The sequence below is a fragment of the Aristolochia californica genome, unplaced genomic scaffold, assembly GCF_029961685.1.
Source record: "Aristolochia californica isolate CCGP_79_NKW_82.1479 unplaced genomic scaffold, dmAriCali1.0.hap1 SCAF_1, whole genome shotgun sequence".
In the NCBI taxonomy this organism is placed as follows: domain Eukaryota; kingdom Viridiplantae; phylum Streptophyta; class Magnoliopsida; order Piperales; family Aristolochiaceae; genus Aristolochia; species Aristolochia californica.
In genome coordinates this window covers 51,105,316-51,130,711 of record NW_027181770.1, presented here as the reverse complement: position 1 = coordinate 51,130,711, position 25,396 = coordinate 51,105,316, and the positions used below count along the sequence as shown (strand labels likewise).

Genomic DNA, 25,396 nt, shown 5'->3' with positions numbered 1-25,396 from the left:
TACCTAAAATCCCATGTATTGGTCTATAATTTGAAGTCTAGTTGGTTGTTGAAGATCCCAATTGTAGGTTTAGAATTTCAAATCTAATTTGTAGTTGATAATTTGATTTTGTGCTTTGGAAAATGCAAATAGTCTTTCCATGAGTCTAAGTGATGGCATCTAAATTTGGCCATCTATTTAAATCTATATTAGTTAAGAGACTCTATGAAGAGTTTTAATGTAAAGTAATAACAAATTTAGAATGCATGCATGCATTCTTGGAATAAAGAAGTTGGTTGAGTTGCATCTTATCTTTTTTTTAAAATTAGTCTTAAATGACATAAAGCCCTTTGTTTTAAGTTATTTTTTACATTAAAAAGTTTTCCCCTTTTCCCCTAATTTTCCTTCCTAGCACCTAATCTCTCTCAATTTTCTAATATTTTTGTTTTTCTTCCCTTATCGGTCTATTCTCTTATGACCCTAAGCCAAAGAGAGGTGCATATTGGCAGTAGCGGATCATCATCTAGGGCTTCTCTTCTATTTTGTTTTGCTCTCACCTGTTTTTGTCGCATGTGTCTTCTCCTTTATAGCTCCTCTTCTCTTTTGTTTTTTTTTTTATTGTTGGAAGATATGATATAATTAGGGTGTCATTTATGTAATTAGTTTTAAATTTATTGTCTCTTCAACAAATATGGAAGAGTCTTACATGACTCTCACAATAAGAAGTCTTACAAAGCCAAAATTATTATGGAATGATGTCTCACAAAAGAATTTCAATTTAAAAGTGTTTTAGTTATATTAATCTTTTATTTATGTTGAGTTATTGAATTATGCTAGGATTTATCTTTAAGTGTTAGAATTTGGGTGTAATTGGGACAACGGTAGTTTAATTGTAATTAGATTCTACTATTTTCCTCTATTATAAATAGGGGTTAACGTACTTTGATTATATCAAGTCAATAAAGTTTTTTTCTTTTCAATAAAAAAAAATGTTGAAGAGACAATAAATTAAAACTAATTACATAAAAATGTCAAAAGGTGTCACCATAAAAAAAAGGGTAGGAGGGAGAAAGAAGCAAAAGAAAAGCTTGAAAAATCAAAAGTGAGTAGTAGGGGAGGCCACAGCAATGAAACCGAGGTTCTGAAAGGGTCAAGAGTATGCATAAAAAGGAAAGGCTCCAGAAATGAGAGAGGGAATGCAGCCCCCCCCCCCCCCCCCCCCGATATTGGCAGCAGAGAGCGTACAATTGATGTCAGTTGCCGTTCTATGAATCCCAATTCCCAAAAGTACAAGTTTAGTTTTAATTTTCTTTGGATCTAGAAATCCCGTCAACGCTTGTAGTTGATGGGCGCTCCAGTAGCTCAGTTTGAATGGAAACTCAAATGGCTATTTCCATCACTGTACAAAAAACACATTTCTGCTATTACACTGTAACAAACTGTATAAGTTGCTTATATAGTACAAACCCGGAAGCTTCGCTAGTCTCCATAGAGTTCCTTAAAATCATTAAACATACCAGGTAAGTGTAGCTCATGCGAACACCAAATTCCAGTTAGACATGTTGAGCTCATAGAGGGAAAGTCTTTAAACTCTCAAAAACAAATTCCTCATCCGGGCTAACAACAGCCGAGTCAAAACTTACCTCAATATCACATCACAATATGTCAACTTATTTCTTGTACATCTCCCCATACTCTCTTTCACAAGTAAAAAGCACTGACCTACTCAAAATCCGCTCTCTAACTTCTTTTTTCTGTACAGAATGATCGTCAAATTATGGAAGAAATTGAGTTAGCCCCATTCACGTTGTTAGCATCCTTCACATCTTGGGCAGATTATCCCTTTGGAAAATTCTGCGCTTGCATCGACACAAATATTCTGGTACAGGCCCATCATCCCCCAACACCCATGGATGAATTGCAACACCACCCAGGCTAATCCGCTTTTTTGGATCTGTACAACCAAAACTTCATTTAACATATACACTGAAAATATTCTGTGTGAATCAAGAGAAAACTTCAAAAAAATACACCATCAAAATGTTTTGTGCAAATCAATGAGATACAATGAAAACACGACCACAGCCATATGACCTACCTTTGCACAGAAGCCCTTCAAATAAATTCTTCAACTGCGGATTTAGGTCCTCTGGGATGGATAGAGGATTATTAACGATCTGGTACACCAAGATGCACTTTTATTAGGCCAAGCTGCATTTATAAACAGAAGTCAAAGAGAGAAGGAAAAGTACAAGTACAGTAAGTAGCACCTTGTCATATGTATCCTGTAGAGTATCCCCGAGAAATGGGTATCGACCAAATACCATACAGTACAAGGTAACACCCACAGCCCATGTATCTGCAGCTCTCCCATGGTAAGTTAACCCTGCTCAAGCAAAACAAACAACAAGGTTCCAATCAAGGTTCAAAGCACCAAACTTAAATGTTATCATATAGAACTAAACAAATACTCCAACCTAAACAACATTCTGGTGCAGTGAAGACAGGAGTGCCTGGAGATCTACGAAGTTCATCATTGTCATCCTGCAAATAATACTGTTAAGTAAAAGGGAAATAAGAAAGAAAAATCAGGGGGGTTTGTGTGTGTGTGTGTGTAACTGAGAGAGAGAGAGAGAAAAAGTGGGAGAGAGAGAAAGAGAGAGAAGCAACATTAATCAGATGAATTATACATGCTCCTGCATCCATGTCACTGGTATTTAAGCAACAAAACTCTACAAAAGAAGAGCTTACCTCAAAAACCTGGCTTACACTGAAATCTCCTATCTTAACAGTACCACTGCTCGTCACTAGAAGATTATCAGGTTTAATGTCCCCATGCACAATATTCTGTTGTCAAAAGGAAATGTAAGAACTAAGAAATTTATTACTTGCCCTAGAGTCGGGAGGAAAATTGCGAGAAAAAAAACAACAACAATAAAAAGGTTGCTATATCCAGACTATTACCAAAACTTTGGTTGGGCAATTAAAAACAATAACAAGAAACAAGGAAAAAGAGTTCATCAACATGAATTGTAAAAGAGATCAAGGTAGAAATACTCTTAAGAAAAAGAAAAAGAAAATGAAAAAATATATATATTTCCATCTGGTAAACAATTTCGTATTTGAACTCCAATCACGTCCTATGTAATTTGGGAAAGCATTTCAAGCAAACCAACGTAAATAGACGTTTCCATTCGGTAGAAACCACCGAGATCAGCTCTTCCGGCGGACAACGGAAGGCTTTTCATTTGGACGGTAGTAGAAATCTCATTCCACGAACCAAGTATGAACAACATGATTAATGGCAATAACCTACAGACTCCCATTTGGACCTTGGCCAGGTTGCCATCATTAAACACAGATTGCAAGTGAGAAAGCCTATGGAACTACCCTCTTCTCTCACTCCTTCCCACTACTCTCATCATTTTCTTTCAGAATGGCAACTGCCAGCACCAGCCAAGTTTTTACTAGGCCACCAACTGAGACCAAGTGATTTCAGCAACTGTTAAAATTCACGTATAGGGGTACTTTGGTCATTTTCTATAATTGTAAGGTTCTCATAAGGGTCAGAGTAAGTTAGGCTTTATATTATAAATCTATGTTTATATTTTCATTTAATTCTGAGTTGTATTTAGAAGTTATGAGGGATAATATTGCTATTTTGTACTATTTTCACTTAAGAGAAAGAGGGCTCGAATTCTGAGCTCTCAACGAGAGTGCAGCCTCCTTGCTGCTTTCCCTCTCTCTTTTCTCTTTCTTCTCTCTTTCTTCTCAAACTTCAATCTTACCTTTTTAATTGGTATCAGAGCGTTAGATTGCAATCTTGAGAGGTTCTTCTGCAAGTTTCCTGCTGCTCCACAAGTTCTTGACCCTACAGGAGTCTTCAAGAAGTTCGTCTACTGATTGGGTAAAAATCAGATTTTTTCTCCTTTTCTGCCATAACCGTCCTACTAATTAAGCAGTTTACTGTGTTTATACTAACCCTAGAGGGTTCGTTACTGATGTTATGCTCAATCCATTTCCTTGCCACCTATCTAGTGCCTGCAGGCATCCTGATTCTATGTCATCGTCAGCCCTAATTGCTGGTATTTGTGGTTGATTTGTTAGAATTGTTAATGAAACTGGTGGAATTGAAGAACATTTGTGATATTGCTCAGTTTTGATTAATTCAGTTGTGCCCAATTTGAGAAGTGTGGGCCCCACTTCACATGAGCAGATTGATATTTATGCCTTTGTTCTTTTGGATTAAGTATATCATTCTGTTAGTAGATGTGGTATATTTTGACATTGTTAGAAAATTTGATGGCTGACTCAAGCAAAACTGTGGCTCCCATTATGTTATGGTCCTGGAGAGTACCTATGCCTTCCGCTCCTAACAGGCCGGTCTTTTGGATAGTATTGGCTACGTGCTTAACACATTAAGCCCTGTGAGAGTTCAGATGGTAGAGACTCGTTCTACTCAGATTACTTTGGTAAAGTTGAATGGGCAGAATTGCATGAATTGGTCGAGATTTATCCTTATGTCCTTGAAAGCAAAGAGAAAATCCAAGTACATTAGAGATGATCCTCCCAATCTGATAATGGACGATTAGGAGGCAGAGGATAATCAAGTGATTACTTGGTTGGTCAATAGCATGGAATTCAGATTCAATGAACAGATTTAAGTTGTAGAACTTCCAAAGAAATGTGGAAGACACGTGCTTCTCCTTTGTCTCAAAAGAGTAATCTATCCAGGATCAATGAGAGTATGTGAGATATTAACATTCAAAGGGGTGATAGATTATTTTACTGAGATGCAGAGTGTTTTGCAGAAAAATAGTAGTTTTCATCCCTTTACTACAAATGCAAATGATATTGGAAAAGAGAAAAATCAAATTCAGGAGGCAAGGTTTCTAGATGCCCTCGGGTCAAAGTATGATGCTATTCGGCCATAGTTGTTGGCTACAGATGAAGTAACTACCCTTGAACAAGCGTCAGTCGTGTGATTTGGGCAGAAGGTGTAATGGTTAGTAAAAATGAGAAAGATTTCAAAGTCATTGATGCTACTATTATTAAACTCAATTTGTCATTCATTAAGTCAAAAGCTAGAGGTTATGGAGATAATAGTAGAGGTCGTGGTAGAGATTCCTCTGCTAGAGGACGTGGACGCAATGACAAAGGAAACAGAAAGTGCATTCACTGTGGCAGTACCAATCATTTTTCTAATAAATATTGGAAAAATTTTAAGAAATCAGCATGGGCAAATTCTACTACAACTGGAAGAGATAGTACACCATAAACTAGTTTACAAGAAGAAATTCAACTACTTTAAGGGTTGGCTCAATTGATTTCCACACTTACCCCACAAAGTCCAAAGAACCAAATGCCTCCTCCATAACAAGCGCCACAAAGGCAAGCACAGGTATACAAACACTGAATATATCTCAATCTCCCTCCTGGATTATTGATTCAGGGGCATCCACACACATGCCAGGTATGTCATCATTGATTAAATCTATAAATCCGTCTCAGTCATATCTTCCCGTTACTTGGGCATATTGTTCCACCTCCTCTATTCAAGGGGAGATCATTGTTCATACTACTCCTCAAATGTTTGAACTTATTCCTATTTGTTACAAATTTTCCCAAAAATCTTTTGTCTATTACTATTATAACTAAATCTCTCAATTGTTCTATTTTTCTCCTACTTATGTCTTTGAAGATTTGTAGACGAAGAAGACAATTGGTTCAGGACATAGAAAGGTGGGCTCTACTTTCTGGATGATGTGTAGATGAAGAAGACGATTGGTTCAGGACATAGAAAGGTGGGCTCTACTTTCTGGATGATGTGTTTACTTAGAAGGCAATGGCTTTTACAACTAAAGATTCTCCATACCTTTGGCACTTGCGTTTAGCGCATCCATCACCACCTAAGCTTCGCCAATCTTTTTCTTCCTTGACAGTAGATGTTAATTTTGAACGTGAATCATGTCAACTTGGAACACATCGTCGAGCGAGTTTTCTAGCCCATACTAGACATAGTTCGCAAGTTTTTGCATCAATCCACTCTCATGTTTAGGGACCTTGTTGAGTCCCTAATTTTTTGGGTTTCAAGTACTTTCGTTCTTTTATAGGTGATTTTATCAAAGTTAAGTGGGTGTATCTTTTGGGAAGAAGTCAGAAGTCTTTCATGTATCTTGACATTTTTCAATAAAATAAAAAATCAATTTGGTGCCAATATTCGTATTTTTCGTACAGATAATAGACTTGAGTTTCTCAATCACAGGTTTACTTCATTTTGTGCTCCTCACGGTATTACTCATTAAACTTTGTGCATATATACCCCTTAGAAAAATAGGTTTGCTAAAAGAAAAAACAAGCACTTGCTTGAAGCTACTCATACCTTGTTATTCCAAATGAATGTTCCCAAATCTTTTTGGGGCAATGTGGTTTTAATTTCGTGTTTTTTTATCAATCGTATGCCATCATCTGTTCTACACGAAAATGTTCCTATCCAGGTATTGAAACCACATTATAAGCTCTTTGATGTTTCTCCTTGTGTCTTCGGCTCTAAATGTTTAGTTTATTGGTTTGATCACTCTACTGATAAAATATCCCTTCATTCTGCTTAAATGTGTTTTTTTGGGTTATTCACGTACTCAAAAAGCCTATAAGTGTTATGATCCTGTTCAGCGCAAGGCATACGTCTCTGCTGATGTGATATTTTTTTAAAATACTTCGTATTTTGTGTCTTCTGATCAGTCTCAGCTAGTGTCTGACATTTGTATATAATCCTTTTGCTTATAGCTATTATGGATGCCCCAACAATAGGTCCCCCTAAACCATTACAAGTGTGTAGCCAACGATCTCGCAACTTTTTGAAACATCAGAAGCTCCACTCATTCATGACACTCCGGTTCATGAGCGCCCTCCTCTAGATCAATCATCTTCCTCTTTGCTTACTAATCCAATTCACTTTGATTTAGAATTTTCGATTGGTCCTTGGAAAGGTAAACAATCGTGTACTTCTCCTGTAATATCTCAATATGTGTCCTTTGATCTTTTGTCCCTTTCCTACAAATAATTTGCCTTATCATTATCTATCTCCTATACCTGGATCAATGCAGGATGTTTTGGTGTCACTAGAGTGGAAATGAGCTATGGATGAAGAGAAGGATGCTTTGGTTTCTAGAGGTATGTAGAGCCAGTGTGATCCTACTAGATGCACCATTGTTGTGCAAAGTCGTTGGGCATATATCATTAAATATAAAAGTAAACAGATCAGGATCCCAAGTAAAGTAGATGATGATGGACCACATCTCCGAAAACTTCATCTGTAGTTGTTGATTGTTTTTTATGATCATCTTCTTCTAGAACCAAAGGCATCTATAGAACGGCTCTAGTAATGTCGCGACGAGAGGAGCGAGAGAGAAGAGAGAGAGAGAGAGAGAGAGAGACGAGAGAGAAGGGAAAGACAAAATCGATGGGAGAGACAACGGGGCACGAGAACAAGCGGACTGACGAGCTGTCGCAACGAGCATTCTTGTTGCTCGTCGAAACAGATCTACCCGAGGTCTTTCATAGAGATGAAGAGGTAGGATTAATTGCAGTTCCCGATAGGGACTCCCATCTCCGATGGAGATCCAAAGGGAGAAAAATCCCTCTTCCCCACTCTCCCCGCAGTAGGCGACGGCCTGCAACTTCCACGAAGGAAGCCCGAGCGCCTCCCGACGTCGTACGACCCCCTCTATGTGCCTCTTCTGGTGATTCTGAGAGTGATACTAGAGAAGACAGCTCGAGTAGAGGTCCAGCAACCTGCGACGACGGCGACGCCTACGGCTGGACCACTGTTCACTGACGGAACCGAGGAAGACGACCTCCCCGTGGCTCTGCGACTCCTCTTCACTTCGTTTTTTGTCCTACAGCTGTCCCGGTCACTCGGGTGAACCCTCGGAATGCCAAAAGTGTCTGTATTGCAGTAAAAATAGGAGAGCGTCATGCCTTCATCATTGTTCCTCTATCGGCCGGCACTTCTTTCCTCACTGCCTTCTTGGCAACAACTGTTGAAGATCTGAGGACGTCACCCAGAACCAAAGAACTCTAGTCTGGGCCCTGGAGGTACTATTTTCGCTCGATCCCGCGCCGAATGCAAAATTTCGCAGGTCAGATATTCCACAACCATGGCCCGTGTAACCATCCCAAAAACAACCAACTCCGGCTGGAGTCAGCTAGCCTACGCCATCCGCCAATTTCTTCTGCCCCCCACCCCCCCCCCCCCCCCCCCCCCTTTTCCCCCTTTGCCCCCAAACTCGACAACCCAAAAAACATCTCCCACCAACCCTTGCCCCGCTCCCGACCCGACAGACCCCCTGGCCAGAAATCAATCTTGACCCTTACTCCCTCCCCCTACAAAATCACAAGACCATTTCAATCCCTCCAAACCTGATTCGCCATGGTTATGATCGCCTTCTCTGTGCTGCCTTGATCTCTTCCAACACGCCACCAGCTAATGGCCAATTCATATCGGATTGGTTTCAATGCCACCTGCTCCTGGACTACAGCCCTCTGGCATCATACCTCTGCTCGGGCGAGTGGATAGTTACCTTCCACTCAAATGATGACCACTGGATGGCAACTCAGCTTGTAGTCTCTACTCCCATTGCTTCAATCCATGACTGGAGCCCCTCCCCTTGCATCATCGAGGCCTCGATTTATGGGTTCAGATTATGGCCCATCTGCCTGAACTTCAGGAGAACAGCATATTCAGCCTCGGCCTCATAGCCAGCCGCTTTGGTACTTTGGTCAGGCTGGACAGCAGCACGGCTGAACGCCAACAACTTGACCGAGCCAGACTCTTCATCAGCCCCAGCTGCATTCACTCTGGGACGACCTTCCTGCGTCTTGACTGGTCAATCCCACCTCTGGCTCGGTATCACATTTGGAGGACTTGTGGAAGATTGTTTCCTTCACCGGCACCAGTGACCCTGAACTGGTCAGCAGACGCCCTCACCCCCCTGCCAACGCTGATCCCTCGGACAACCTTCTGCCCCTATGTCCCAGACTGCCTACCTCACCATTCCCATGAGCACCTGACCTCTTGCAGAAATTCCCCCACCGCACTAACACCCCTACCCCCTACCTGGTATCACATTGATACCAGGACCCGCCTCCCCTCTGACATTTGGCCCCCTCTTTTACCGCCCTGTTGCTCCCCCATTCGGAGCGGCTGCCAACACCTCACAAACCTACAACAATCCAATTCCCACACCCCCACTCCTTCATAACCATCCCCATGACACCCCTCTTCAACTAGAACCCCCCCAAACCAAGTCTGTTATCATTGACCCTCCCATTGCTCATATGGACCCCTCACCACTGAGCCAGACCCACTTCCCCCTCTTTCTGACAGTGAGTCCTCATCCCCCTCGTCTGTGACCAATCAGGCCAAGCACCCTGTTACTAGATCTCCCCCTCATCTGGCCACCTACCAGTGCCATCGCCGCACTAGGGAGGTCAGTGCCACCACCCCCCCCCCCCCCCCCCACCCCCCGCCCGTCGCCTCTCCACATGGAAGGATAGGATGCTCTCCAAAGCGGGTAGATTGATCCTCTTAAACTCATGCCTCACGGGTATTCCTAACTACTTCCTCTCTTTCCCGGCTTGCCCCGCCTCTACTAGCCGATGCATCGACATGATCAAGAGACATTTTATGTGGCGTGGCACTAGAAATGAATTTCACGATCACCTTGTCAAGTTGGGATGAAGTGTGTAGGTCAAAGTCTTTGGGTGGTCTCGGGATCAGACACACCAAAGAAATGGGGCATGCTCTATTGCCACAAGTGGTTCTGGAAGCTCAACTCTTCCTCAAGGGCTTCGTGGAAGCCAATGGTTGCCTTCAAGCTTCGGTGTCTTGGAGATAGATGGATCACTGACGGCAACTGTCGTCAGCTCTCCCCATTTGGAAGGTCGTGTTTCATTTGTTCTCCACTTTCCGCATTGTCATTCAGTTCTTTGTTGGGGATGGCTCCAGTCTGTGTTTCTGGACGGATTGGTGGTCGGGCGATGGCTCTCTCACCTCGCCTTATCCACCTTTGCTCCAGGTCATCACCAGCCGCGACTTATCTGTCTCTAACGCTTGGGGGAATGGCTCATGGAATCTTTACTTTAGACGCGGCCTTACTAATGAGGAAGTCATTTCTGTATGTGGCTTGATTAATAGTCTTGGTAGTATTATGGTCCGTCCTCAAACGGCTGACCGAATGATCTAGCTCCCTGACAATAGCGGGCGATTCTCGACCTCCTTGACCTACCGCCATCTTATGGGATGGACTTGGCAACCCACCCCCCATCCGGTAGCTTTTGTTTGGCGCCTATCGGCTCCGCCCAAGGTAAAATTTTTTCTCTGGAGTGCCTACCGCAACAAGATCCTCACGGCAGACAACCTTATTAGGCGCGGTAACACCACTCCCGATCCTCTCGGCCCCTTCTACGGGCGAAGGCTAAAATTGTGAGCCACCTTCTACTCCATTGTGGCTTCGCCTGGAAGGTCTGGACTTACATGGGTCTCAACTTCTGCATCCCACTTGACCTGAGCACCATGTGTCATTTCTCTTTTGGGACCCGCCTTCCCAACCTGGGCAAGCTTATGTTGGTTGCCTGCATTGCTTTCGTCCCTTGGTGCCTTTGGAAGGAGAGGAACTCCGGACGGTTTAACTATACTTTCCGTTCTGCTGTTGAAGTCTCCTACACCGCCACAGGACTCATCTCTACATGGATCCGCACCCGGAAAGAATTCACCTACCTCTCTTGTTCCCCTGTCCGCACCAACTGGAAGATTATTGCTCAGATGTCCGTCTCCTCTGCCCCCCGCCGAGTTGTTGTTTGGGAACCTCTTCCCACCGGACATTATAAGCTGAATTTTGATGGTAGCGCCTTTGGGAACCCAGGTTTGGCTGCCATTGGCGGGGTGATTTTTGACCCGAGCGGCACTACCATACCCTCTTACTCTGGCCCTATCGGAATTGCTGACTCGACCACTGCTGAGCTCTCTGGTCTCCCTCACGGATTGCGTATTTTTCAAGACCGCTTCAGTGGCCCCCTTATCGTGGAGGGAGACTCCAAGGTCGTCATCGGATTGTACTCCACCACATCCTTCCCCCCATGGCATCACTGGCATATTTTTCTTGATATTTTGGACATTGTATCCACCATTTCTTGTACTTGGTCTTACGTTCTTAAATCAGCCAATTCGGTTGCTGATTTGTGTGCTAAACTAGCACACACAAACACACACAACCAACCCCCCCCCCCCCCCTCAATCTCTTGTTGTTAGGGGAGATCTCCCTTGATGTATCTTCCCTTTCTTTAAAATAAAATTATCATCATTTCAAAAAAAAAAAAAATCATTAACTATAAAGTTGACGGTACTATTAAAAGATACAAAGCTCGATTGGTGGCCAAGAGATATACCTAAACATTTGGCATCGATGTGTTTTACAAATTTTCTCCAGTTATGAGATTTACCTCCACCTGCATTTTGATTTCTATAGCAATAAACAAAGTTGGCCACTATTTCAACTGGACATTAAAAATGCCTTCCTGTATAGTGATTTGAATGAAGAAATTTGCATGGAGTATCCTCCTTAGTATGTTGCTCAGGCGGAGACGAGAAAAGTCTGTAGGTTTAGGAAGACTATCTATGAACTTAAACAACTAGAACATGGCTTGAGAAATTTAGTAATGTGGTTATGAAGTTTGGATTTTATAGGAACCACTATGATGTTTAATTGAAAATAAAGTTTGGAATAGTTGTTCTAGTTGTCTTTATGGATGATATTTTGTTGTCAAGAAGTGACTCTAAAGGCATCCAGCAAGTCAAAAATAATTTAGCAATACATTTTCAATCAAATGAATTGGAACAACTGAAATTTTTTTTGGGTATTGAGGTGGCTCAAAGTAAGAAAGATATTGCTTCGTCTCACATAAAGTACATTCTAGATATGCTAAAAGAGTTTGGTCTCTAGGGTGCATGCCTAATGGATACTCCCATGGAAGCTAATACTGGTCTTCATGATCCTCAAAGTCCTAAAGTTAAGGATAAGACACAATATAGACGCCTAGTAGGGAAGTTAATTTATACTACGATTATACGACCAAGTATATCACTTGCAATGGGAGTGTTGGTCCATTCATGGAAAATCCAAGAAAAATACACCTAGAAGCCGCTCATGGAATTCTAAAATAGTTGAAAGGTGCTCCTCGAAAGGATTTATTGTACACTCCTCATGGGAAGATTGATGTTTTGAGATACTCTGATGCAGATTATGCAGGATGCAAATTGGATAGGAAGTCTACCACCGGATATTGTTGCTTTATAGGAGGTAATCTTGTGAACTAGAAAAGTAAGAAATAAATTGTAGTGGTCAGATCCAGTGCTGAAGCAGAGTATAAGGCAATGGCTAACAAAATGAGCAAACTTATGTGGATGAAATCCATTCTTCATGAGCTCAAATTTCACATTACAAAGCCTATGGTTATGAAGTGTGACAATTAGGCAACAATCTTTACAGCCAATAATACAGTCTTTCATGAAAGGACTAAACACATTCAGCTAGACTGCCACTTTATTAGAGATGTTGTCATGTAAGGAAAAGTCATTACACCATATGTGTAGTCAATCGAACAACTTGGTGATGTATTTACTAAACCCTTGGAATACGTGAACATTTGGCTTTTGTGACAAGCTAGGTCTGTTTGATATTTACTTCCCAACTTGAGGGAGAGTGTTAAAATTGACATATAGGGATAGTTTGATCATTTCCAAAACTATAATGTTCTCACAAGGGTTGATGTTAGGGTTCATATTAAAAGTCTATGTTTCGATTTTTCATTTAATTCTAAGTTGTATTTAGGCAGTTATGAGGGATATTGTAATGAGGGGCAATATTTTCATTTTGTACAATTTTCACTTAAATGAATTAATAAAAACAGAAGTGCTCGAATTCTAAGCACTTGATCAGACTGCAGCCTCCTTGCTGCTTTCCCTCTCTCTTTTCTCTCCTTCTTCTCAAACATCAAGCTTACATTTTTACAGTAGCATCAAATGAAAATTTTCCAAAGACTTGCTTATGCACTGTTTTATTAATACTGAACTCTGTTGCAATTTGATCATAACTTTGGGCCACTCATGGTTGACAGAAACTCAAAGGGTGTCCATAGCTAGGTTTTGGAAAATGAAACTCACTGTGCCCACTCCCTTCAGTGTTAATATTAGACCACAGATATTGTGGATTTCATTTTTATGCTTACTTAGCATGTCAGGTAGATGCAGAAGCCAAAGTTACCCTTTGTATCCAGGTTTGACTTATTGGCAACACCATCTTTAGAGGAAAATAAGCAGAAGTTCAACTCTATCAAAAAGCAGAGGATTGTAGTAGAAACATAACAAGCTCTATGCACAGTTCAGGGAACAAGGCATACTTTTGTTTTTGAGAAAATGGTGTGAATGTATTACTGAGAGAGAATATACATACCTTACTGTACAAAGCCTTCCTCCACAACAAAATGTTGAAGAAAAACACCTAATTTAGCCTGATTATCTGCTAAGTGATTAGCAGATCTACGAATATAATTCCAACTACATTGCAATTGAGAAATTAAATTACATATATCCTCAAAAAGATCCCAATGCCGCCAAAGAGGTATGCAAGATTTCTTGCACCAATTGATGACAACTTTTGAATCGCCTTCGACATAAAGGGGACCTACCATCCGTTGATGAAAAAGATTTAATCCATTAAATAAACCAGATAGCTCGACAGTTGTTGAGTCCGATTCACCAAGTGGCCCGGAAAAAGAGAGGAGAAGGTTTCCTTTATCATCATGGATAACCCCTCCATATCTTGCAAGGCCAGGACAACCCAAAGCGCTTCCATCGAAATTTAATTTGAAATGGCCTAACGGAGGAGGAGACCAAGTTTTCATAGCCGGAGGGGCAGGGAAGGTGACACATTGCCGCAACAAGTTGCCAATTTCCTCGTAAGTTTACTCCTTTGATATTTTTAAATTCTTTTCGCACAACAATCCAAGAAGTAACTTGCCCAACAATTCTGTTGCTTAGAATATTTTTTGGAAAAGATTTTCTATTGAACTTCCTGTTATTCCTTTCTTTCCATAGGGCCCAAACGATGTGACCAACGCAGCATAAGATTAATAACTTTCCGAGCTTTGGGAGGTGGGCATTTGTGACCGTGTAAATAGTAGATGTGAGATTTTGGGAGGGACAGTATTGCAGACCAATTTTGCTGATGAGTCCGGTCCAAACAGAGTGAGCATAATCACAATGCAACAAAATATGGTCCGCAGTTTCAAGGGAGGTCCGGCAAAACGGGCACAGATGATTCAAAACATGCGTTCCCCAGCGCATTAACAAATCAGATGTCAGGATTTTGTTCTGGCATGCTGCCCAGATGAAAAACTTTGCTCTCGAAGGCATGAGTAAGGACCACGTAATGGCAGATGGATGACAGGATTGAGTAGAAGGGGGAGAGAGAAGAGAGTTATAGGCAGTTGAAGTAGAAAACGCACCTTTGGGACATGGAGCCCATATCAGTGTGTCTGGAGTATTTCTGATATGAATCGTCGATAACCTCATGACGAGATCGACAGCTTCAAGGGTTTCATCATTCGTCAGCGCTCTTTGGAGGTTTAAACTCCACTCACCAAAATTCTGCCCGACCATAGATATAGTCGCCTCTTTGTTTCTAGCAAGAGAGAAAATTTGACTATGGCTAGTGTTGAAACTACTTGGGCCCACACACCAATCTGTCCAAAATTTTGTCCGACTGTCGAATCCAATGTAACACTTGACGGCGTTTTTTAAAGCAGGCAACAAATGTGCTATCTTTTACCACAAAGGAGATAATTTGTTATACCTTCCTTCTGCCCACCAACCAGAAAAATTTTCTGGTTTTGCCACCACTATGTTCCGCCAAATCAATGACGAGTGCATATTAAATTTCCAGATCCACTTCATAAGTAAAGCAGAATTTTGTGTCCCGAATCCCAAGACCACCCTCAACAAGAGGTTTACATACATCAACCCATTTCACTAGGCAGTATTTTCTTTCCCCATTTTGCCCACCCCATAAAAATCTTCTTTTTGAAGAACTAAATTCTATTTCTAACAAAAGCAGGGCAACGGGACAAAGACAGAAAATAAGATGGTATACCATGAAGACAAGACTTAATAAGAGTAAGTTTACCGGCTTTGGACAGAAATTTTCCTCTCCAGGAGGCAAATCTACCTTCAAGACGCTCAATGACTGGATGTCACGCAGATTTTGAAGGTAAGACAAGGGAAGAAGGAAATCCCAAATACATGCTCGGAGGGGAGGCAACTTTACAACCCAAATAATTAGCCATGGAATTTAGAACCAAATGATCAATATAGAAACCCAAAATAGATGATTCTACCGAAGAATCAAGGGCCAAGGCATACTTGCTAAAGAAAGTAATTAGCAACAATCCAAACTAGTCCAAGACCAGCTCAATGTGAAAGTTTATGGAAAAATGTTGCCTCCATTCTTTTCTTTTTTTTTTAATGTTGATTATGCATAGTACACCCCTTCCCCCCAATGAGACTTGAATCCAAGACCTCGCACTAGAAACCACCTCCACCCCCCACACGCCATCTTAAAAAAATGCCATTGAGCTAAAGGTGCAATCCACAATTTTAATTCAATTTTACCACCATTTCCCGAGTTTATAGGACAAAAATCACCTTCAATGGATTTTCTTTATCATCTTTCTTTACCCCCCACACACCATCTTAAAAAAAAATGCCATTGAGCTAAAGGCGCAATCCACAATTTTAATTCAATTTTACCACCGTTTCCCGAGTCTACAGGTATTTGCAAATGACAAATATCACCTTCATTAGATTTCCTTTATCATCTTTCTTTAGCATCTTATGAAAACCTGGTTTGACATAGGTGTAATTCAATGTTCAGTTTCAATTATTACAGCATTATTATGAACATACCAAATACCTTAGCTTATACTTTTATTTACATTTTTTATTTTGAGAATACCATTTATAATTTTTTATCAGTTCAGATTCACTTCAATTCCATCTTTCAATACCAAAAGCCTGACATATTAGATTGCTTTGTTTACTTCATTACTAGCATCCGCTACCAGCACTCTTTCTGCACTTGTAAGTAGCCGAGCATGTGTCAAATAGTAAAAGCGTGACAGACATGTGAGGTGAACTAAGATAGTAAGCTGTGCACTCATGCCAAATATAAGCAAAACCAGAAGAATTTCATGTAGACAACAGAAGAAAATATTATATTTACATTATTTCTATGGAAAGGTAAAAGTTAAGTATATGAAGGAAGACAAATGCTGGGAAAGTAATTATATTCAGAATGTAAAAATTCTTCAAACTACGAACAACTTACATGAGAATGAAGATACATAAGCCCAGCAACTATGTCACGCAGGTATATTCTAGCAGTATTTTCGCCTAGGCCACCAGGTGGACCAGAGCCCTCGCAAACCCATTTCCCTTCAACATACTCCAAAACTGCAGATCAATATTTCTAACTCAAAAATGAATCATCTATAAGCATTCAACTGATTGTGTTAAATTGTTTTTTTATTGAAAAATTTAGTTAAATAACTTTATTTGCTTATTAACAGAAAAAATGAAAAACCAATGACACGAATTACCCATGTAGAAGTTATCACTGTTTGGATCATTGATCACCTCTATCAGCTTTACTATATTGGGATGGTCCAATATTTTCATTATTGAAACCTGTAAAACACTAAACTTCTCAGTCCAGAAACTACAACTAAGAACAAAAATTTCATACAATTAAGCACAAAAAACACTCAGAAAGAACCGTAACCCCATATCCAGTAGCATCCAATTATCCCTTATTTTACTTGTTTCCACATCAAACTAAGCGAGTTCAAGGAAATGACATTGTTCATCCAAAGTTATCAGACTTGCTTCCCTCTCAACTCAATGAGGTTCTGAGTTTGTCAGATAGATTCAACCACCCAAAAAACAAAAGGTTGATCTGCTATGACTTCATCATGATGTCTAAAATAAATAAATAAATAAATAAATAAATAAGCTGGATAAGGAAGATACCTCCCCCAAGCCTGCATACAGAGGAGGGAAGAGGTAAATACCCCTATTGTGGATGCACGGGGAAGGGCTCCCCTGCTCTCCCACAGTTTCACAGGCAGGGGGCTCTCAAGGGAAGGCGAGCCCTTACTACCTGTTACTCGTACAAAGAGGAAGGGGCCAGCTCCTCCCCCATTTATTCTCCACCGACAGGTGATTGGGCCATGCTCTCCCCCGGAGATGCAAAAAGAGAGGTGTTTCAGCGTCGAGCAGGGGAAAGACCAGCCTCCAGTGGGCCTGACCACTCAGCAGGTTGGCCTATTTCTAGTAGAATCCAATTTTTTTTGTGTTTTACGCCAGGAGCATTGACTACGTGCAGTAGAACCTGTTTCAACCAACTGGCATTAATCTGGATCAGATAACACTGGTTTCATCTGATTTTTTTTATTTTTATTTTCTCTTTGAACCCAACAAGGAAAAGCTCATTAAAACAGCAGGACACAAGAGGTAGCATGTTGGGGGAGCCACAAGACATACAACAAAGAAGAAATAAAATCAACAACACAAACTCAAAGAACACCAAAAAACACTAATCAATGAAATACATCTGAGAATTCACATTACAGAAGAACTTGTAAATGCATGAGGAAACATAGTGATGGTGATGCATATGCAGAAGGAATGCACTGACCTCTCTAAGAACATCAGTCATAGCAGTTTCTGAAGGTGCAACTCGCAATTTCGATAAATGAGACTTATGGAAAGCCTGAAGGATGAAACATGGAATGAGAGACAGAATACATGTAAGCATCAAAGATAAGATCAATTTTACATTTATAAGAGGAAATGATATAACCTCAAACAAAAAAAAAGGTACAAAAGGGGTTTCAGAAAATAAACAGATTAAAAAAAACAAAATAGGGTTTTTCCAATTCTATGAAGAACAAGTCTAACATGGAGGACAAGAAAAGAACAAAAAAAAAAAAAAAAAGAGGCTTGTCCCAACAGTCCAAAGCCCACATGCATTTTGCTTTGCCCCAAAGAAATTACCTTAACTGCGTACTGCTTTCCATCTACAGTGCTTCTGTACAAAACCTGTAACATGGCAAGAATAATGCTAGTTGTTATCTAATCCAATAAAGAGTGTTCTCGTCTTGCCAACTCAGTGGACATATCTTACCACTTTCCCATAACTGCCAGAACCAATCTTGCATACACGAACATATTCATTGACCATCTTATTTCCATCTTCATCCTAATCATAAATTGGAAAAAAATAGCACTGAATGCACACATGATTAAAATATCCTATGATCATTTAAAATGGAAAGTACAGTTCTTATTTATTCACCTCTGATCGTGTAAGATGCCGAGTCTCCTTCACTGGAACTTCTCTACATAACATTCCACTTTGAGCTCGGTGTAAAAGAATTTCTTCAGCAGCTTTACTCCTCAATCTCAACTCTCCATCGCATCCATGAAGAATACCAGCTTCACCATTATAAAATATTCCATCCACATCATCCATACTATCTGCTAACAAAAACTCCTGGGAGTATCGAGCACCAGAGCCATGACTAGATCTCAAGGCTCTGTGGCGTTTCCTCAAGAATCCGAAGCAGCCACAGCACCCCATTTGTGTCAAGCTCGTGACAGAAAAACTCTTCCCAAACATAAGAATTCGGTACTTGATAGATATTAATATAGCTTGAAGAAACAAAATGGCAAATAACTTGAGTGACCTACCAGACACAGTAGAGAGGTTTCAAACTCCAGTATATGCAAATTTCACCAGCAGTTCCAAGACCATAAAAGCACAGAATGTGAAGCACATACTGAATAAAAAGGCAACCTTGAAATTTAAATGTTGTTCACATATAACAAAGTAGCTCTTTGCCAATTAGTTATTCGAAGTCAAAAAAATTGAAGCTGTATTTTTTCCATGCAAATATGAAATTAGTGATAATTTTTATTTTTGTATTTTTTAATGTTGGTGAATTTAATAAAAGAGGAAGACAAAAAGAGAGCCACCTAGCTGAGCCGTGGGTACAACAATGTGAGGAGAAGGGGAAGCATCACCAAAAGTTCGATTTCACATAACACTTTTTTGTGAATTTCTCAAAGCATTTAAAGTGGGAATTAGGAGCAACAAAGTTGAACAAAAGGTGGTAAACAGTAAAAACCAAAAGTTGGAAATACTCAATCTTCACAAGTAGGCAACAGAAAATAGGATTTAAACATATTTAAAGAAAACTCGGGGCCAATGTTGATATTATGAGAAAATAAGCAAGTTTAGACATATTGAGTGTGGACCTATAGAGCAAAGTGGTCCATTAATTTTGGGAGATGAAGCAATAAAAGTCAAGGAATGCCAAAAATGACATGCATGGAATTATAAGGAAAGACTTGCCGGGAAATGATTGATTATAATGAAGGCGAAGTATGGACATAGACTTAATATACTAGTCACAAGAAAGACAAAAATTATGTTTCCACGATTTTTCAGTTCTGTTATCTTCCACAATTGAAAGCCACAAAGTTCAACTAGAACAAAATTTACAAATGTATAACAATTTAAATCAGGGAATACTCCCAGTTTGTATTTGTAGCAACCATAGTAAAAGTCATGTTCTTGGAGATCTTAGAAAACTGCTAACTCTTTCATAGTAGTATCTTATCTCTCTAATTGTACTTGATATATAACATCCATATAAAATACATATTTGTGGAAATTTTCCAAATAACGACTGAAGCCACAATCAGTCGACCATTATTAAATTTCAGCATGTGGAAGTCGGTCAAATTCAAGCAGATGTCAGTGACTAAGAATGGTAAGCTGGGCTATTGTTATGCATTCAGGTTTTCAAACATACATGGTTATCGTAACCCATTACACATTTACGATCTAAACAACGATGCCCCCAACTGATTTTAGAGAAGACGAAACTGATTTCTCGGTAGACATACCTGGAAAAAACTTAAGGGTAAGATATAAGGCACTACCGCCCAAGACCAACTATATTATCCCAATGGATGCCAATCACATAACTGAATGAAGCAGCTAATGATAACGTTGAAGATGCCGTTCTGGTTCAGCACGACCATCTTGGAGAAAAATCCAGCTTCTTATACCACCTATTGTGCACGTCCAATTTTTTTTCTCTAACAAAATGCCAGTGAATTGACCTATTCCTACACCAGAAAGAAAAGAACAAGTAAGAATAGAATAAAATTAAAAGAAATATATTAAAAGGTCTACAGAATTTTCAAATGAGACAAAGTGCAGAGTGTTCATAGGCTAAGCATGGCAAAAGGATGTTTTTTCAAAGTTCATCCCCCATAGAGGAAAATGGATTCGGTAACCTAATTTTAAGATGGAAAACGGTAATAAATGAGGAGGAAAGAGGGAAAAGGGTAAACTCACGAATCCTGCACCCTACTAACAACCACCAAAACGTTGCCAGACTAAACGTTGATTATGCGTGAGACGCTGTTAATCTTCGATTTTCAAAAAACCTAAGAACCCTGTTCAGGGTCACAGGGTAAAGTGCCCTTCCAGTTAGGGAAACGAACATCCATCTCTGGAGGTAATTGGAAGCCTAATTACCCTCATCACAGAAGAAAGAACCTTTCCTGGGAAATTCAGTGGGAATGTGGCAATACGATCGTTCTGATGCTTCGAACGGGAAAAAGAAAATCAAAATTTTCCAGAAGAAAGAAGGAGAAGGACAGAGAGGTCTGATTTTGAGGAATCCCCGAGAGGGAATTCGACTAGATCAGAAGAGCAAACGAGGGAGAGAACAAAGTTACCGGCCGATCTCAATTGAGTTAGCTAGGGAATGAGCTGTCGTTGTTGTTTGACATCTTATATGAGACGGAAGAAAAAAGTAGCAGCCCAGGGAGGAAAACAACAGAAAATAAGGAGAAAAAGAGAGACAGCGCGGGGTCGGGTGTGTTGCAGCGTATATTCCCTGCGCGTCCGCAACGACCGTCTCGGTTACCATGGTGTGCTCATAGTTGACAAAATTATTATAAGCAAAAAATTATAACAAAAAATAAATAGAAAAAATGTTTAATTTGAAAATAATTTTTTTATATTTTTTGGTCATAATTTGCATTTTTTTTCTAAATTATTTCTCCTGTTAAAATGTTTAAGTAGATAAGAAAAATGAATTTCCCATTTCTTTACGAGGAAACTATTCAAAAACTACTCATATAAAAATTATAAAATAAAATATAATATTTTTATCATTTTATTCCCAATATTAATACAAATGATCACTCTTAGACATTTTTTAACAAGCAAGGATAATTAAAAATGAAAAAATTATTTTTTTGTTAATTATTTTTTAACGATTTTTATGTGAGATGAAAGTCCAAGTGTGAATTATATATATATATATATATATATATATATATATATATAGCCTTTACATACTCTTCAATTTTTTTTTATCAAACTCTGCTTACAAGAAATGCAATGAGATCCAATCACCTTCACTTTGTGAATCAAAAGAATTTTAAATAAAAAAAAAATTATACAAGCTCACAGAAAATTTTACATATCGGACATTGAAACCCTATCCCCCTTGCTGGTAAAACAACCACTTCCCCTTCCCCTACCAGCATCCACCTTTCAAGACTTGCTCCGACCAAGTGACCAAATCAGACGTCATTGGACGCTCATTGGGGTCTTCTCGCACCGCTAGCTCTGCAATTTCTGCAAATCTCAGTAGCGTCTCAACGTTCCTGGGGAGTTCCACGTTTCTATCGATCAGGGCTGCCGCCTTTCCCTGTCTAATGAGTGGCACAGCCCACTGAGTGATACTTGGAGGATCATAGTCTTTATCGTAAGCTTTCCTTCCGCCGAGGATTTCGAGCAAGATTACTCCAAAGCTATACACATCGCTCTTCTCTGTGAAGGACTGTGTTTTAAGGTATTCAGGATCCACATAGACCATCTCCTCATCACGCATCCGATCACTGCTACTTGAGAGACCAAAATCCGCCACTCGAGCTCCCCAATCAGCGTCCAAGAGTATGTTCGAGGTCTTGATGTTCCGATGAACAATGTGAGGCATTGCTTCCTTGTGCAGATACAGGAGTCCCCTTGCAGCCTGCATCCATATTTTTAACCTCAGATTCCAGTTCAGAGCAGATATCCCTCCGTGCAAATGGTCATGGAGTGTTCCATGTGGCATGAACTCGTACACAAGTAATCTCTCGCCCATATCTGCGCAATAACCCAACAAATTGACCAGATTCCCATGTCTAATCTTGCAGAGGATTTCCAGCTCTGCTTCGAAATCTCGACTGTTGCTGTGAATGATGGTGGCGGCATTGGCCCGCTTGACTGCTACCTGTCGCCCGTCGGGGAGAGTAGCCTTGTACACAAACCCGTAACTTCCGCGGCCGAGCTCGTTGACTTCCTTAAACCCATTTGTGGCATCCTTCAGTTCTGATAACCGGAACACCTGTGCGGCCACATTCGGCACAGCAGAGACTGGAACTTCCATGGTTTCATCGTTCTCAGGTTCTTGCTCAATGCTTCCAACACAAAAATTGCATTGACTGGCAGCTCCTTTTTCTTTCCTCGCAACAATTAGACGAGGGATGAAACACCAGCCCATCAATACCAGAAGGAAACAACCAAAGATTGTCGCAGCGAGAGCAATTGCCAATTTCTTTACCAATTTTTGCTTTTGTTTTGCCTCCTCCGGTTCGACTGAAGGAAGCCCGCAAATATCCCAGCAAGAGCTGTTCTGGCACAGAGAACAGGCAGTGCAGACCCGGTTAGCGAGGGCGCTACAAGCGCTAGAGGGGAAAAATCCGTCCGAACAGTTTGTCCCGCAAGGCGCGCAGACCTGAAGGTCTCCACGGGTGCACAGAGTCACCAAATCGGGAACGTTCAAAACACTAGCATTGAAGGAGAACTCCCCATCAGAGCACCTTCCAGTTGTGCAAATCCCAGGACTTGAGAGCTGCAATGGAGGGTTATAATTTGACGACTGCCCAGCCTCGCCCCAGCAATCTAATATCAAATCCTCTTCCCTAACTCCACATGTCGTGAATTCGGAGGCAGAGATTGCCAGAAACCCTGAAGACTTAGGAACTGATGAGGCATTAAAACTTCCCCAACACTCTATTCCGTGATCATCCTCCCTGATTCCGCAGAAATGGCGGGAGCCTGCAGTTAAGCTGACGAATCGGGTACCAGCCAGAGGAGAGTTTCCGGTTACGGCGATTTCTCCCCAACACTTCACCTCATGCGAGACTCTCGATATCCCGCATAAAGAGTTTCTTCCCGAGGAGAGGGAGACAAAAGTCTCGGACACGAATGAAACCCCTAATATCGACGAATCGGGGCCCCAACAGACGAATCCGCCCCCTCTAATCTCCCCGCAAGTGAACCCATCTCCTGCCACAATCTTCCCCACCGTAAAATTCATCTGCGGCGGGTCATAAGAACCGGAAGCCGCCATTTTGCCACCCACCGCCCAACAATCTACAGTCGCAAAATTCTCATCCTCCGATTTCAAGTAGTAAGATCCACGCACGGCGCAGACGTGATTTCTGCCAGAAGCGATGTGAGAATACGGAGTATCACGGAACACCACGGGTACAAGCGAGATACCTGAATTAATAGATCTCCAGCAAAAGGGTTTGGAGGAGAGCGCATGGAGCCCACACATGAAGCCCTCACCGCCGGAGAGCGAAGCCATGGGGGGGAGCGAGTTGAAAGCCAGCGTTGCAGATAGAGATGAGCCATTCCTATTCCAGCAAAGGAGCTCTTGATTTCCGCTGGCTTCTATGGCGCAGAAGAAGCCGGCCCGACCCCCAAACGCAGCAGCAATTGGCCCCTCGGATCCGTACGCATTCGCCAGATCGACGACTGATAGTAGCAGTAATGAGAGTGAGAAAAGAAGACCCAGAGATGCGCTTCGGAAGTCACTTCTCATCGTCCTCATCCCGCCTCTCAAGTCCAAGCATTACAGCCTCAAGTCCAAGAGTCGTCTCTACGTTTGTACAGTCATATATGGTGGGCGTCGACCAGTGGGAGACGCTCGCTCATCCACGGGGAGGAGGAGAGGAAGCAAGAACACAGGAGGTGAAAGATCTAGCCTCTGTCCATAAGATGGGTTATATAAATCCAAAACGATAAAAGTTAACCCGCGGGGCATCTTGATCTGGTATTCACCCAATCGGATAAGAACACGTGGCAAGACCCCCCGCTCTTCCTCCCCTAGACGGTTGTCGAAGGTCAATCAGCTCCCACATACATCCGCCGTACCATTCAACCAATCGCAGTTCACTATTCGTATGGACGCGTGCAGAATCGGCGCCAGATTAAGACAGCTTCCGAATTATAGTACGAGGGCCCACTTAACCGCCGCACTGAATCGTACCCGCTGATATGTGGGCCCAGTACTTCCCACTTTAGAGTCCCACTTCAATGAAATTACCATCCTTGCCCAAAGCATGGTGAAGGGAAACCCAATGTTTCCCCAAAATAAAAAATGAGTTTTTTTTATCCCCAATTGTCACGTGTGGGGTGAGGAAAGTTGGTAGAAAGAAATGTAAATGGTAAGAGCACCCATAGATAGGCCCCCATTAAAAATGTTCAAGTGCACCAACTACAGGAAGAGTAGGTGGAAACGTACAGCTACAATCTTATAATGGGGAGAAAGCAAAAGCTACGTTTTCTTTAGAGTAATATACATGTGGTTTCCTTGTCACCACCCATCACAAGCAAACCACCCAAACCACCCCTCTTTAAGTGAAAATCTCTATTTTTTTCTCAATTTGTCCACCTAAAGAATTAAAGACCGATCTTAGTTTAAGATTAGTAGATTGCAAATCTCTAATAATCTGTAATAATCTACTTAAAAAGGAGAATTTGGGGTAGTTAGATTGGCTGTCAAGATATATCATCAGAGGAAAGGGACAGCAACGGAGGAATTAAAGAAATGGGGAGACAGACAGGGTAGGTTATTGCGGATAGCTGAAGCCTTGGATGTAACAGGCTGTAAGGGGGAGGACTCAAAAGGGTCGATCCCGAGCACACTCTTCTGTCGTTAGGTAGATTTTTTTAGATTAAAGAACGGAGATCCTGTCAAGAAAAACTGGTGATTTTCTGCATTCTTGCTTCACTGTTTTATCCACATAAAGACGCAAAAATGGCATCTGAAGCGGCTGCCACTCGAAACTACTGGTTTTTATCTTCTCAACCACGATCAATCAGGAGTACAGATCCCTCCCATGGCCCAGATAGTTTGTCCAGAAACACAGCACATGTCT

At 41.1% G+C, this 25,396-nt stretch overlaps 2 protein-coding genes across 3 annotated transcripts; both read right to left on the bottom strand.

Moving 5' to 3' along the window:
* Positions 1 to 1,416: 1,416 nt before the first annotated feature.
* Positions 1,417 to 20,977, bottom strand: LOC137950109 (serine/threonine-protein kinase GRIK1-like). 2 transcript variants are annotated; one of them, XM_068796491.1, is made up of 13 exons: positions 20,523 to 20,977; positions 20,066 to 20,290; positions 18,450 to 18,840; positions 18,279 to 18,353; positions 18,149 to 18,193; positions 17,790 to 17,864; positions 16,693 to 16,780; positions 16,422 to 16,546; positions 2,731 to 2,826; positions 2,457 to 2,523; positions 2,250 to 2,365; positions 2,078 to 2,156; positions 1,417 to 1,933 (listed from the first exon to the last, which is right to left on the bottom strand). In XM_068796491.1, the coding sequence occupies exons 3-13, from the start codon at positions 18,771 to 18,773 to the stop codon at positions 1,800 to 1,802; spliced, it is 1,224 nt and encodes a 407-aa protein (XP_068652592.1). In that variant the 5' UTR covers positions 18,774 to 18,840; positions 20,066 to 20,290; positions 20,523 to 20,977; the 3' UTR covers positions 1,417 to 1,799. The 2 variants fall into 2 exon arrangements, with proteins under 2 accessions (XP_068652592.1, XP_068652599.1); XM_068796498.1 differs by having other exon boundaries at positions 18,450 to 18,830.
* A 674-nt stretch (positions 20,978 to 21,651) lies between these two features.
* LOC137959731 (serine/threonine-protein kinase-like protein CCR1) lies at positions 21,652 to 24,135 on the bottom strand. Its single transcript, XM_068807068.1, has one exon. It carries the CDS (start codon positions 24,064 to 24,066, stop codon positions 21,718 to 21,720), a length of 2,349 nt encoding a protein of 782 aa, XP_068663169.1. The 5' UTR covers positions 24,067 to 24,135; the 3' UTR covers positions 21,652 to 21,717.
* Positions 24,136 to 25,396: the final 1,261 nt, after the last annotated feature.